The 15,900-nt window shown below is 36.6% G+C and overlaps 1 protein-coding gene across 3 annotated transcripts in view; it reads right to left on the bottom strand.

The window, feature by feature from the left end:
• kalrnb (kalirin RhoGEF kinase b) overlaps positions 1-15,900 on the bottom strand; it is a 173,012-nt gene that overhangs the window by 37,872 nt on the left and 119,240 nt on the right. For all 3 annotated transcript variants that reach the window (XM_068221789.2, NM_001327989.1, XM_073953338.1), the window contains 1 exon segment: positions 9,269-9,515. In XM_068221789.2, the coding sequence (XP_068077890.2) occupies positions 9,269-9,515 (247 nt within the window).

Here is a 15,900-nt window from a genome sequence, read left to right as displayed (position 1 = left end):
AAAACATTTTTTACAGTGAAGTTATTAGAGCGGCTGACTGAAGTATTTAGTCAAGCCCTGTTTACATATGGTTTTAAGATGCATTTTTGTCGATCCGTTCATAGGTGGACAATGCTAAGTACATGTGTGAGAGAGTGAAACCTTTTAAACTTGTCCTATTTGACCACTTCTAAAGATGGATGAAAACACCTTCGATCAAAATTGTGCTGAACTGGGCGAAAGCAAATATGGTTAAATTCGACGGAACAGCCGCTAAACATCTGCCTAGCTCATTCATAAACACAGAGGCTGGAGAAGCTGATTTAAACCGTCATTGACAATCTTAGGTCTTGTATTAATATTTTAAAGTAGAACAATCTCTCAACAGTTCCATATGTTTTATCTTTTTTGATTCATTCATTTTCTTTTTGGTGTAGTCCCTTTATTAATCTGGGGTCGCCAAAGCGGAATGAACTTATCCAGCAATGCAGCGGATGCCCTTCCAGCCACAACCCATCACTGGGAACATCCATACACACTCATTCACACACACACTATGGTTAATTTTAGCATACCTACTGAGCCACCGCGTCGCCCTCATCTTCTTTTTTGTTAAGCAAAAATAATAGGATTTTTAAAATATGGCTGTTTCATTCTCTTCAAACATGCAGGAGCTCTCAGGCAGAACCAGTGAACTAGTGTTATTCATAAGATATAGTTGAAGTCAGAATTATTAGCCCCCCTGTTTATTTTTTCCCAATTTCTGTTTAACAGAGAGAAGATTTTTTTTAAACACATTTCTAAACATAATTGTTTTAATAACTCATTTCTAATAACTGATTTATTTTATCTTTGCCATGATGACAGTAAATAATAGTTTACTAGATATTTTTCAAGATACTTCTATACAGCTTAGTGACAATTAAAGGCTTTATTAGGTTAATTAGGTTAACTAGGGTTAAATTAGGGTAACTGGGTATAATGTTTTGGGCATGATATTAATCAAAAATATAGCTTAAAGTGGCTAATAATTTCACCTTAAAATTATTATTTTTTTAATTAAAACTGCTTTCATTCTAGCCGAAATAAAACAAATCAGACTTTCTCCAGAGGAAAAAATATATTATATTATAATATTTAAAATAGACCAAAAAAAAAAAATAATAATAATAAAATCAAAGGGGGGCTAATAATTCTGACTTCCACTGTAACATATATCGACCAATCAGCGTGGTTGTCAAGGCAGAATTTCAAACGCAACCAATCATTTTAAACAGACATGGTGAATCGTTTAAAGAAATCAAAATGTTCAGTTCAGAGAACTCAAAAAATTAATTGAAATTTTTTTTTGCTGCCTAATAAGTAAGTTAAACACACCTTTTTAAGTTTTGATGCTAAAACTTTCCATTTTAAGTAATGGCTTTTTAAGTAAACAGCTGGGTTTACAGTGTACAGTGTTACACATTTTAAAAAAGAATTTAGACACAAATAAATGTTGACAATAGCCTTTTGGGCATAAAAAGATAGATATTCTGAGAAACACAAGTATGAAAATGCAAGTATGTTTCAATTGTTTAAAAAATTTCCTTGCTCTATTAAAAATTTTTAGGAAATATTTAAAAAAGAAAAAAATTCAAAGGGGGGCTCATAATTCTGACTTTAACTGTACATCTTTCTAAAAGTTTTATTTCATGTGCAGTCTTTAATGTCCTTTTAATTATACGTATTCAAACCAACGTTCAGAAATGCATGTTTAAGACTTGAAACCTTTGGATAATGCATGTTTTTAATGATTGGTCTTTTCGTGTGACCAAATTCTCTCAACTTTTGCATAATATTTTCATATTCACCGAATTTATTTACTTTCTAAAATGTTGGTTAAATTCATTTTAGAAAACAATTAGCATATATACATGTTAAAACTGTAAAACAGAACTGTGTCACCCCTGAAAAGTTTATTTGATTCAACTAAAATGTAATAATTTTTTTTACAGTGTAGAAAACTTACTACTAAATCACGTGAAACTCATTTTGATGCAACAATACAATTATAGAAACTTTGTAAACCAGTTTTTTGTTCAATAACCAGTTCAGCATTAGGTTTTACCAAGTCAATTTTTACTTTTTAAGACCCTTTTAAGACCATTATGAATGAAATTTCAGACTACAGGGCAAAAGCCTAGTTTTTCTAACTTTTCTAAAAATTGTGTACCAAAATGGTGTAAAAATGATGATAAACTATATCAAACATTGTCTCCAGGTCAGCGTCCTCACCAGGTAACTATGGAGAACTTTTAAACAGATGTATTTGTTATGCTGTGTTCACACCAGATGCAGTACGCACAAATAAATCATGCTATTCGAGCATAAATAGACACATGAACATTATGAGTTTACTCACTTTATTTGCGCATCAAATTTGCTTCATTCGCACATCAAATTCACTCCCCAATAGAAGTGGATATGCGTCATGGGCAGGGCTTCTATTTACCCGGTGACTGTAGCTTTGTTGCTAAATGGCTAACATGGATTTATTGAGATAATAGCTGTGCTTTATGTGCTTTAGGAAGGATGATAAAAAGCATAGACTACTCTGGCGCCATCTCTGAGGTCCCTTTCAGAGGTGCACCCAGATCTGTGAGTTCCTCAACTTCGCCAGAACTATACCTGATGGTAGCTTTCAGCGGTGCTTCCAATTGAGCCCAGCCCAGTTTGGTGTCTGTTATTGGCAAGAAGACTTCCCCTTGGGACACCAACAACAGGCACTTATGTCATAGTCACACCCTTACAAGAGCAAACTCCTGATTGGGTAAAGTGGCGCGAATTTCCGATGAAGTTCAGATTTTCCAGCACGATAAGTCCATTAAGCACGCCAAACGTGCAAAATGATCAACTCGTCCTGCTTCATTCGCGCGCTAATCGCAACGTTTACGAATTGCACTGCAGGATTTCTATTCGCATCTTTGCATTGACTTACAGTAATATGTAAAACCACTCTCACTTTCCAAACTGATAAATAGAGTTAATAAATGTATCTTTTGTTAAACATTTTATTTTATTGTTTTATTATTAGATAGATTGTTGGTTGTACCAATTGGGTATAGAGACAAAGGAAAAATTAAGACTTGTTTAAAATTATTTAAGACCAACAACACCATATTTCAGTGAATTTAGGCCCTTTTATGTCTAAAATTTTGTTTTTTAAAGAATTTTTAGGACCCTGCTGACACCCTAAGTCCAGCATGTGTGCAAAAAAATTCACAAAAAGCACAACTTTCTATTTACATACGGTTAAAACAAAGGGAAAATGTATTGGCATAAAGTAACTGACCGATAGTAATATCTCACGAAGGCCAGCTTAGCATGTGCATGGTTTTATTTCTGGTTGTCCCTACTCAGAATTCTATTTCTACCACATACAGGTTAACTATGAGACAACTGGCAGTTCTAACAACAGAAGTGAATTCGCCCAGTCATCAGAATGAAGTGTAGCTTAGCGTGCAGTGAACAGTCTGTTTGAACAAAATCCTCCATGCCTGACTGAAATCTTTCCATCTTACAAAACATTACTCTCTGTTTATCATTATCCGGTTGCATCAGAAATAGAGCAGCACACACACAAACACCCCACTGTTACTCAATGCTATAGATAGGCGTAGCGCAAATAAGTGGGATAATTTAATACAACTTGAGTTCGATGAGTGTCACATGCTGTCAAATTCCACTCAAATATGCTAAACTGTATGGCCAGTTCAAGTCTTTATGCCTGCAGATATTTTTGACGGTACGTTTTTGGGGTGCAAAAACTTCTGCTTATGTTTTGCAGATAAAGAGGTGGACTATTTACAGTAAATGAATCTAGTCAATCAATACTTTTGCATACACAGTTGAAGTCAGAATCATTAGCCCTCCTAAATATTTCCCCCCCAATTTCTGTTTAACGGAGAAGATTTTTTCAACACATTTCTAGTCATAATAGTTTTAATAACTAATGTCTAATAACTGATTATGTTTATCTTTGCCAAGATGACAGTATAAATATTTTTTTTTAAGGTACTATTTTTCAAGATACTAGTATTCAGCTAAAAGGGCACCTATTTTACCCCTTTTACAAGATTTAAGATAAGCCTTTGGTGTCTCCAGAATGTGTCTGCAAGTTTCAGCTCTTCAAATCTTAAAGAAATCCATCTCAATAGTTTTGACAAGACAGCGTGTCATAGTTCAGTAGTCATCTTGACCTGTCACTGCTTCGGTTGTTTTCTGATGATTTATTTTTCTTGAAAGCTACATGGAAAAGGCTCCCCCTTCCCCAGTCTATTCTTAGCTGCTGGCCTAAGCAGTCGTGAGGCCAGAGGGTCTGCTGGGGATGTTTAGAAATGAGCAGGAAGTGCAGTGCAGGGAGACAACAGGAAGTTAAAGGACTACAATACAGATAGTTCCTCTTTAGACAATATGGGGCCTTAAGGAAACACTTAAACGCCACACTGACCCAAGAACCAAAGCTGCACCCTTCTGGCTCTTGCCTAAAGTATGAACTTTCCTTGCACAAAGACATTTTTGTATTTTTTTTATTTATTTTGACTATCCTAAAAATGTGTCACGCACAGAAATCTTGCATTTAGTCAGGTGCATATTAATTATTAGATTAAGGAAGAATTTTTAAAAAATAGTTTCTTCAAAAAGAGAGTATGGATTTGTTATCCTCTCTCTTCTAAAAAGAGCAACAAAAATATTGGGTCCAAATAGTTTAAAGCAAGTCTTTGTGTTTAACAAACAAAATTAATTTTGTACACTAATGGATGTTTGTGCGTACAACACATTTCCTTAGTGAAAGTAAAGAATGAGGAGGCTCAAATCTCATTCTCGCCCTGTAGATGCTCTGTTTAACTGTTTTCTTGCTAGTGAAGGGCTCAGTTTTTCCACTTACAAAGTCTGCAATGTAAATAGCAAATGCGCTATGGCACAACGCAACTGACTCTTAAAGGTAATAGGAGATGAGACTCTGATTGATTTATTCTCAAAACACAGCTATAACTCATTAAGAGAATAAGCTGAACCCTGTTAGACCATGCGCTGCAGCGCAAAGCAGATTTTTTCGTCCTTAAAATAGCAAAAACTGACATGTCGCTGACATAATGCTTTTGCGCGTTGCGCTTTAGACTTTGTGCCTAGATTATCAAAATAGAACCCAATGTGCGGTGATTCATGGATCGGCTCCATGTCACCAGAAATCGCCATGCATCAGTTTAGCTGTTTCAGTTTGAGCCTGAATTAGACAGAAAATGAAGAGGACACAGTTGAACCTCAAGCCTGCTCTCTAAAATAAAACCTGACAAGTGTCTTTCAAATATTTTCCAATTATAAACATGTGTAAGAAATATAAAACATTCACATATCTTTTAAGAGTTTGTTATTTGAGATGTAGAACGCAGGGAAAGCAGCTGCATAGAAAGACACAGCAGCGCTGTTTGACTGATAAGAATTTGTAGCTAAATTGATAGCGGTGCCAAAAAGCATTTGCCGTTGTTTACTTCCTTGTTTACGTCCTCGCTACAACATACAGTTAATGCTAGACACTATGCATGTAATACATCAATTTTAACAAATGAAAATACTAACAGCTTCTTTTATTATGGTTGGAGCTGCTCCTTCTTTGAGGAGTTTTTAGCCCAGGGGTCACCAATCTCGGTCCTGGAGGGCCGGTTTCCCTGCAAGGTTTAGCTCCAACTTGCCTCAACACACCTGCCTGGATGTTTCAAGTACACCTAGTAAGGTCTTGATTAGCCTGTTCAGATGTGTTTGATTAGGGTTGGAGCTAAAATCTGCAGGACACCGGCCCTCCAGGAACAAGTTTGGTGACCACTGTTTTAGCCTAATGCAGCACTGAACGGGGATAGATTCTGGAAGCTGCCTTTTGTCAATTGCTAGAGCTATATCTTTATTATAATTCTCTGGAACATAAATGAAATTAAATTGTAAGCACTTCTCTCTTTGTGTCATGTCCTTTGAAGACCCAAATACAGAAACAGAACAAGCTCTGTGGAAAAAGCAGCTTTTAGACGGCATTTTAGCTTTCTCTGCTATAACATTACAGTGCCTTTGGCCAAGCCCTTTGCTACACGAGGTGTATGCCCGTAACCTGAAGGGTTAATTATCTCATTAACCCAGATGTATTTTTTGTATTCGTCTGTAGGCTTTGCTGTAAAATGTCTCCCTTTGCATTGAACCTTGAGCGTAAAACATACAGAAATGTTGTTTATGTTCACACAGCTACATTACACATCAACTAAAGTATAAAATATCACAGTGGACCAACACTTTAAGTCACTCAGAATAAAAACATTATCTAAATAAATAAATATATGTAATGTAAATAAACATAACTGAATTGTGAAAAGTTACAACCTTTAGAGTTCATTGTGATTCTACTGTTGAGCCATCTCAGATGTCTGTGAGAGTCCATGCATTAAAACTCTACCAAACACACACACACACACACACACACACACACACACACACACACACACAAACACACACACACACACACACACACACACACACACACACACACACACAGATCCCCGAGCTGGATCAAAGCATGCATGACACAAGCATTTCACAGCATCGCAAGCACCCCGCTAATTACTGATCAAACCCTGTCTGTTCCTCCTGACTCCCCTGGAAGAAGCAAAGCACGTGCTGTTTAGAGCTGTGGACACGTGTACAACAGCTTAAAGGAAGAGACCGTCCTGACATCAAGATTCTCTCATCATCTACTTAAACTCAAACCTGCAGGGCTTTGTTATCTCCAGAGGAACACAAAGGTAATATGGAACAGAATGCTTAGGCTGCTCTTTAGCATTCAGTGTAGCAAAAGTAGAAATGTCAAGTACTTTAAGTTCATATTATTTATTGCATTTTTACAATTTTTTTAATTGCTAATTTGTGTACTATTGTCTTATATTTAAATAGGTTGTTTTCAATTACGTGGTTCTAGGATTGTGCAAAATTTAGATGGAGGGCAGGAAGTTAAAAATGAATGGGAGACACATAGGAAACTCAATATTTTTGCGATTTATACCATTTTTCAATGGAGATATAAATAGAAAATAACCACATATGTTGTTCATGATCCTTATATCATGAAGAAGGCCAAATTTTCGACTGAACTAAAATATATTTTCCTGTCATTGAGGTGGTAGATACTGTATAAGCTACGTTACATGAAAAAATACTATAGTAAATACTATATTGTTTAGAAGCATAATATAGATAATTTCTTGAATTAAACTGTCGTAGTAATTATATTGTTGTTGGTACGACAAAACTGTAGTAATAAACAAATTATTCAGCAGGCTTCAGTTTTCTATGCTATAATTATACATCATCATGATGCACCGCAGTTTACATGTTATAGTATTTATTACAGTTTATCAGTTTACTATGTTACAGTATTATTTAATATTCATAACAAAAAGTTATACTCCACAATAATATACTCCGGCTAATTTAGCCGGCAGCTAGCTCTCTGCAACTCTTACATGGTCGCCCACTGAAGCTAAGCAGGGCTGCGCCCGGTCAGTACCTGGATGGGAGACCACATGGGAAAGCTAGGTTGCTGCCGGAAGTGGTGTTAGTGAGGCCAGCAGGGGGCACTCAATCTGTGGTCTGTGTGGGTCCTAATGTCCCAGTATATTGACGGGGACTCTATACTGCTCAGTAAGCGCCGTCTTTCGGATGAGACGTTAAACCGAGGTCCCGACTCTCTGTGGTCGTTAAAAACCCCAGGATGTCCTTCAAAAAAAATAGGGGTTTAAACTGGCCAAAATCTGCCCTCTGGCTTCTGCCCATCATGGCCTCCTAACCATCCCCATCCCCCAGGCATGTGCGGTCTGGTGCAAAATGGCTGATGTCGCGTCATCCAGGTGGATGCTGCACACGGTGGTGGATGAGGAGATCTCTCCCCCCCCCACATTGTGTAAAGTGCTTTGAGTGCCCAGAAAAGCGCTATATAAATGTAAGGAATTATTATTATTATTATTAATAATAGCCGTCTAGTTTTGTCGCAACGGTTGCATTTAATTTTTCGTAATCAATAAACATTCACCACTGCTGTGCATCTCGATTCCATTGCAGTAATTACATGGCCGGGTGTGTTATTTATATTCTCTTGAATTTTGTATAAGTGTGTTGGTGTTTGTATCAGATATTTATATCACACATTAACATATTTATACACATAGCTAGGCCTGCAGCTGTATTGGTGCTGTCAAACGAATTATCGCGTACAAAAAAGTTTGTACACATGGATGTATTGAAAGAATGTGTATTACATAGCGGCTTTTCTTCCGATTTTTAGCCAGTTCCTTGAACTCTCCCCTTTTATGAGCAAAAACTTTTTTAAGTCTATAAAAGCTGTTTGGAATTTCCTATTTTGGCCGACTTAAGCAATTATAAACAGTGTCTAAGGACAACAATATTTTGTTGCCAATAATGATGTCAAATTATGTCGATATTTGGTTGATTTTAGGTTGTGTTGGAAAGTGACTAAAATTCAACGTCTATTAAATGTCATAGTGGTAAAGTTCACACAACATCAACGTGTAACATGATTAGATGTTGATATTTGGTTGATTTTAATGTAGGTTGATTTTAAATTGGACATTGATGTTGACCTGATGTTGGGCTCTGACGTCAACCCGATTTTCATTTCCAAACAAAATAACGTCAATAGGACCTCATGTTGACGTCCTGTGCCTGCGGGAGGTAACACTTTACAATATGGGTGTATTAGTTAATGCTAGTTAATGCATTAGTTAGTGAAGGTTATTTACAAACTAATTTCGATAGGATTACGTGCATATGATTGCTTGCAGCCGGCCCGCATTATTCAACTTATGATTCACTAATTAGACGATTCCTAAGCCACTATAAATATCCTAAGTTTTATATAACAACCATCTTCGCCCCTTCCACCCCTACATCTCCTCCTTTCCTAGATGGGTGGCACGGTGGCCCAGTGCTTATTATTATTAATCAAAATTAAACTCATCTGACAAAACAAATGTGAACAAATACTTCAAAAAAATCTTCTTACAAATACATGGTCACCAAACCAACATAACAATAATCATCTGACCGCATTACAGTCTATATTACCTCATCAAGTGGTGCTCACTCTTACACCAATGGGAGTATAGCTTATTTTTAAGCATGATGCTTTATGCAGCCATTAGAAATCGACAGATGATCTCTTTTTTAGTAGGCGGTGTATCTTAGCGTGACTTACCTTTCCCAGGTGGGAAGAAGCAGTCCATGTCGACACTGCTGCGTGAATGAGACACCGACAGGGTGCTGCTGGGAACCAGACCCTCCTGAGGGGGCGAATTTTCGGTAGTGCGCACCAGACACCAGCCGGGCCGCTCTCCAGACCTCTCCAACAGCTCCACAGTCTGACCCGACTGAATGCTCAGCTCACCCACAGACCCGGCCACAAAATCCTGCAGGACCACCGTCTGCTCGCAGCCACCCGACAACTGCAGATACAGAGTAAGGGATATATGAAATCATCTTACATTATAAAAATATAGTGACTCACCACCTTAGAACAGTAATATATGGGGTCAGTAAGTTTTAAGATTGTTGCCAAAGAAACTGAGAATTTTGAAACAGTCTATTTATTCTTCCATAGTCACCTTGGTCCATAGACGTGTGTACATAGAAATAATCATGTGTGTGTGTGCGTATAAATGTGGAAATGCACAACTGGCAAAAAGTGTATACACTTTTGTTTTATAACAATGGTTTTCAAGGCTCCATGAATTTGTAAAATAAAATAAATAAATAAATAAATAAATAAAATGAAATGAAATAAAATAAAATGAAATAAAATAAAATAAAAATAAGTTATTTTAAAATGTCTCTAGTAAAATATAAAACCGAAAAAAGCCGTTTTTAACATTCCCAGTTATTTTTTTATTTGATAATTAAGCAGCAAACCAGCATTTTAAAGTTTTGAAGTATCCTGAATGATGCTGAAAATGTAACTTTGGAATAAAGAAGTTGTAACATTTTAAAATATATCAAAATACGCATCTTTTGAACTGTAACATTATTTTATAATATTACTGATTTTACTGTACAGGAAAAATACATAATCATCAAGTTTTAATATAATCAAGTTTTAATACAATACATAAAAATCAAGTTTTAATATAATCAGCTGTCATAAAAAAAATCTAATAAAACCCTGGTCAATAAAATAAAGTCCCACCCAACATTCATTTCCAAATAGAATTTCGGTTCCACCTGGAAAAACCTCATATACTAGATATTTGATTTGGATAAAGATCGGAACGCCTATCAGGAATCACTCACACTAAAGTTCATGCAAAAAATTCATCCCAAAAAAAGGAAAAAACAAGGACAGGTTGAGAGAAATAAGGGAATGGTCAACCTGCAGAGAGAAACAGCTCACTGAACAAACACACACACACATCTCCACCCAAGACAAGCTCTCCCTACAGTGACAGAAAATCAATTCACACACAGAAACATGCTCTAATCTTCATCAAACACACCCGCTCAAACTGAGCTGCAGACTATGAGAAACAGGATGAGTAAGAGAGGAAAAGGCAGGTCTGGACAGCTGTTCTCCTATGGAGGTCTGTCCATCTCTGACCTCCTTCCTGACTGCATTAAATCCTAGACTGCACTGACCCACCCGAAAGCACTGAACACCCCCCGATCTGATGGTCAAAACACACATTCAACTGGAAGATCAGCTACAACTAAACTCACCTTTTTCCCAATTAAACAATTTATTTTATTACAAATTTTTACTAACGCCTGATGCAACAATGTGTCTTTATAAAACTTTACTGTGGAAATACCATGGTAGAATTTAGACATATTCTAAGTGCCATGTCAAAACTTTGATGTTTCAATGTAATTATCACTCAGTAAAATAAAATGTAAATGTTATACATGTTTATATATGTATCCGCTTGTTAAGTGGTAACGTGTTTGTGACGTATGTAATACTGTTTCCGGGTCCAAGCCTCCATTCATTTGAGTGGAGAAACAATTCGTTTATGATCACAATATGTTTTATTCCTATAACACATTAAAGTGAATTTTTTTATAAAATCATAGTGTACACAACAATCTCTGGGCTTGCTGCATAACAAATACCAAAAATGTAACAATTTATAAAAAAAATTATCACTTTCTGGCCATCGGATATTAGGCATGGACATATATACTGCGATCGTGATTTTCGAAAGCATTAAATCGCTTTGTAAACAATTATTATTACCATTTCATGAGTCTCCCCATTCAGTTGAATAGAGCGCTTGGACCCGGAAGCCGCTTCGCGTGACGTCACACTTAACAAGCGGATATATTTATATTATTATTAGTTTTATTATTTTTTTGTTTATGTTTTGCTCCTTTTATTACAGTTGATAGATACATAAAGGGTTTTTTTGTTTCTCTTTTCCTCTTTTTCTTCTCTTTGTTTGAGTTATGGATATTGCTTGTCCCCTTGTTTTTATTAAAATAAATTCAAATAACATGTACCATGTATTAACACACCTCAGGAGTGCTTGGAAATGTGAGATCCAGCTAAATGTGTGTAAATGTGTCTTTAAATATAAATGAGTGGCTGCTTCCCTCCTCATTTTCAGAAGAGTGCGGAGCCTTTAAAGCTGTGTGTGCTATAAAGCCTTACAAGTTCAAACTTCTGATTTATGATTTATTGAATAGATCAAAAAAATTGAGAACAGCAGACAGCATTAAACTAGGTTAATTCATTAATTAAGTTTACAAACTTTTTATGTCAGATCCATAAAACAGCATCTTTTGTTGTATGTGAATTATTGCATATTTTGATGTTTCTGTGTGTGTGTGTGTGTGTGTGTGTGTGTGTGTGTGTGTGTGTGTGTGTGTTTCTGTGTTCTTAAGAGAAAACACAGGACTACAATCCTCATGTGTTTAAGGGAGTTCATTACAACTCAGGCTTATTCTAAAAACATACCACCATATACATTTCTGGAGAGCGCCAAATACGTCCCAAGAGCTACGATTTTTCGCAGTTTTTGTTTTAGCGAATCCCCCAGGGGCCACTGTGTATGCTTTTCCAGATCTCAAATTTCTCTTGCGAGTGCCATTCGCGGCAGCTGTACTAGAAGAGAATCCACCAGAGGCAGCTGTCTAGTGACTGAGGCCCAGTTTACACTAGTATGTTTTAGTTTAAAACGTATAAGTTTTGGTACGGTTACACCATCCGTCCACACTATGCCGGAATTTTCTACGCTAAAGAGGCCATTTTCATTCTAAAACGCTGCTGCTCTGTGTTAGTATGGATGGGGGAAAATGGCGACATCTGAAAACGGAGGCGGGGCTGCAGACATTCGACTGTCTAATTGGGGCTTTTTCCTTTATATATTAAGTAGCCTACACACAGTTCAGTCTTGCATCCTCTCCTTATAAATTCAGACTTCGCAAGTTTTATATTTAAAATAACCTCCCGAGGACACGTCGGGTAAATCTTTTAAGGGAACAGTGTAGGCTACTTTATAACCTCATTCACATCACCCTGGCTACGTTGTTTCACTTTCTTAAAAATAAAATGAAAACATGATATAAGGAACTGCCTATTTCCATTTTGATATTAGCAACTTAACAGAATGTTGAGGCGTCGTGTAGTTGCATATTTATATGACCGTCATCTTCACTGTATGCATATTTATAACAAAACGCAGCCTATAACATAAATGACTCCTTTCATTTTCATTAAAACTACGAAGTATACCCTCTCCTTTGCTGAATATCAGTTTTAATAATCAATAATGGTCATTATAAAAGTATAACAAACAATAAGGTTATACATTATAGGAAATAAAGGCATGCAATCAGTCAAATGTGCAGAATCTGTGTACGCGGTTACAATAATTATTAACTTGTCTCAGCCAAAACGTGTTATTTGAGAACAAGTAATAGATTAAAAAGCCAAAGTCGGGGAATATATGGTTGTATATAGACAACAAGATAAATTAAATATCACGTTTAACAAATATAGTGAGGTTAGATCCAGTGGTAGATCTTTGATGAACACTCCGACGAGAACAGCTCTCATCTGTGTAGATATGATGCAGTGCATTCCAGTGTGTGAGAGTGTGGTCATGTGATATGCGTTTTCAGCAGTGTAATGTAGACGCAGAGTTATTCAGAAACACTGGGTGATATGCTAGTTTGTACGTGGACTGTTTTCAATTTAAAACACTTTTTTAAAACTAAGTAAAGTTTATTCATAAACTAAATTGGAGAGGATCACGTGCTTATGATTGCTTGCAGCCGGCCCCGCATTATTCAATTTATAATTCACCAATCAGACGATTCCTAAGCCACTATAAATACCCTAAGTTCCATATAACAGCTATCTTTGCTTTGAAGAAAAAGAAAATCACCTGATTTTTGGCACATTTTCAGATTTGACTACATTCTCACCCTGTTATTTTCTTCTTTATTTTATTTTTTTTGGCTTTTGTTTCTGTCTTACCAACTTTCTGGAACCGTTCTTCGCCAGACTTGAACCCGTCGTCGTGGTCAACTCCTCTCTGAATCTCAAGTCCGCTAGCATACATGGCAATCTAACTGGACAAACTGGTAACAGCAGGAAAGCCGTCCATACGGAGGTAAGCGGTCAGCCGGTAATCGCAAAAACAAACGGCATCATACTGCCCCGTAGCGTTTGTTTTAAAGATGAAATGCAGCTACCTCTGGCTACATAATTTGCGATCTCCAGAAATGTATATAGGGCTACATTTTCAGAATGAGCCTATGTTGGTTCATAAACAGTGCAGAGTTGAAAGTGAAAAAAAAGCACAATAGGATCCCTTTTAAACTAAAAGACCTACTTAACACCCATTTAAAACACCCAGGCATTTAAGTCAACAGTAATCTGAAATGATTATAATCATTTTTAAAAACTACTGAATCATACAGGAGGCTCCCATCTTCTTAGAGCATAGGTGTCAAAGTCAATTCTTTGAGGGCCGCAGCTCTGCACAGTTTTGCTCCAACCCCAATCAAACACAGCTGATCCAAATAATCAAGATGTTCAAAAGAATCTTAAACACCTCGATTAGTTACATCAGATGTGTTTGATTGGGGTTGGAGCAAAACTGTGCAGAGCTGCGGCCCTCAAAGAATTGACTTTGACACCTATGTTTTACAAAAAACAAATGCCTATGTATTGTCTAAATGATTATTTCTGCTTGTACTGCACATAAAAGTCTATTTTCTGTGTTAACTGTCTTGAATATCTGCAAAACATATATGAGAGTTTGTGTATGAGTCTGACCTGTGGTTTCACAAACAAGCCTAAAAGCTGGTCCTAGACTAAATTGCATGTTTGAGCTGTTTTAACAAACTAAAAAAAACCTTCAAAGAAAATACGTCACTGCAATTGTTTTGTTTTAAGATGCACATGAGTAATGTGTTTTTCTAAGGCATTTTTAGAAACGCTGCTTAAATATTTAACTAAGGCAAGAGTTTGTGAAAGCAGGTCTGAATGCATTTGCAGATATGTTAATTCTATTGTCAAAGCTACAGTGGAAATACAGGAGGCTCTAATTGTAGATTTACAACAGCGGAGAGCTCCCTGGAGAGCGAGGGAGAGATGGAGGAGAGTGTGATTGGGCGTAGGAGAGACATACGCCCTCCTCAGGGGAACTCAGGGTGTTTTCCCTCCCTGATTCCTTACAGCTGGACAGGAATTCCCACCATATGGAAGAGAGTATTCCATACTGACATGAGGAAAGCGTAATCTCCCACAGAGAATCAGACATATGTGCCATATGAGTACATTCAGCAGACACTTTTCCTTTATTTACAACCGACGTCATACAAACATACATGCATATTTCTGGAAATTAATAAGAAATAGATATATTTTGCACAATTTACTATAATAATATAACTAAAATGTTTATCTGAGACAAACTTTAGGGCTATATCAGAAAATTTGAAGGATTTTAAAACGCTTTAAAAGTTTCAATTATTATAAAGGTATGTTTAAATGACAATGCTGACAAGATTTTAAAAACTTTTAAAACATTTTCAAAGAAATACATATTTACACATATGAAAACAGCCAAAAATGATTTATTATCTATGTCAGGCTAGTAGTTGGCGCTTTCATCTTATTAGTACCAGTAGGCAAGTGACTATTAGCTATTTCATTTACAGAGAACAGTCACTAAAATCACAACACTAACTATTTCTCTATTGCTCAATCAAAGTGTCTCCACTGTTGGTTGTAGTATTGGTGAAGTAAAGCCCCACAACGTTGAAGAAATGTTAGCAGGACTACAAAAAAAAAAAAAAAAATACAATGTACTTTGCTATTGTTGTGTCTGTGTAATATTTGTGATTGCCTTTAAAATCAACACTTACAACGTACCTAACACATACACTTACCGGCCACTTTATTAGGCACACCTTACTAGTATCGGGTTGGACCCCCTTTTGACTTCAGAACTGCCTAAATTCTTTGTGGCACAGATTTAACAAGGTACTGGAAAAATTCCTCAGAAATTTTGGTCCATATTGAGATGATAGCATCACGCAGTTGCCGAAGATTTGCCAGTTGCTGCATCCATGATGCGACGCCAAATTCTGACCCTACCATCTAAATGTTGCAGCAGAAATCAAGACTCAACAGACCTGGCAATGTTTTTCCAATCTTCTATTGTAAAATTTTTGTGAGCCTGTGTGAACTGTAACGTCAGTTTTCTGTTCTTAGCTGACAGGAGTGGCACCCAGTGTGATCTTCTGTTGCTGTAGCCCATCTGCCTCAAGGTTGTACATGTTGTGCATTCAGACATGCTCTTCTGCGGTTGTAACAAGTGGTTATTT

Source organism: Danio rerio, chromosome 6 (assembly GCF_049306965.1).
Source record: "Danio rerio strain Tuebingen ecotype United States chromosome 6, GRCz12tu, whole genome shotgun sequence".
Classification (NCBI taxonomy): Eukaryota; Metazoa; Chordata; class Actinopteri; order Cypriniformes; family Danionidae; genus Danio; species Danio rerio.
The sequence above is the reverse complement of the archived record's forward strand: the minus strand, read 5'-3'. Positions and strand labels throughout refer to the sequence as shown.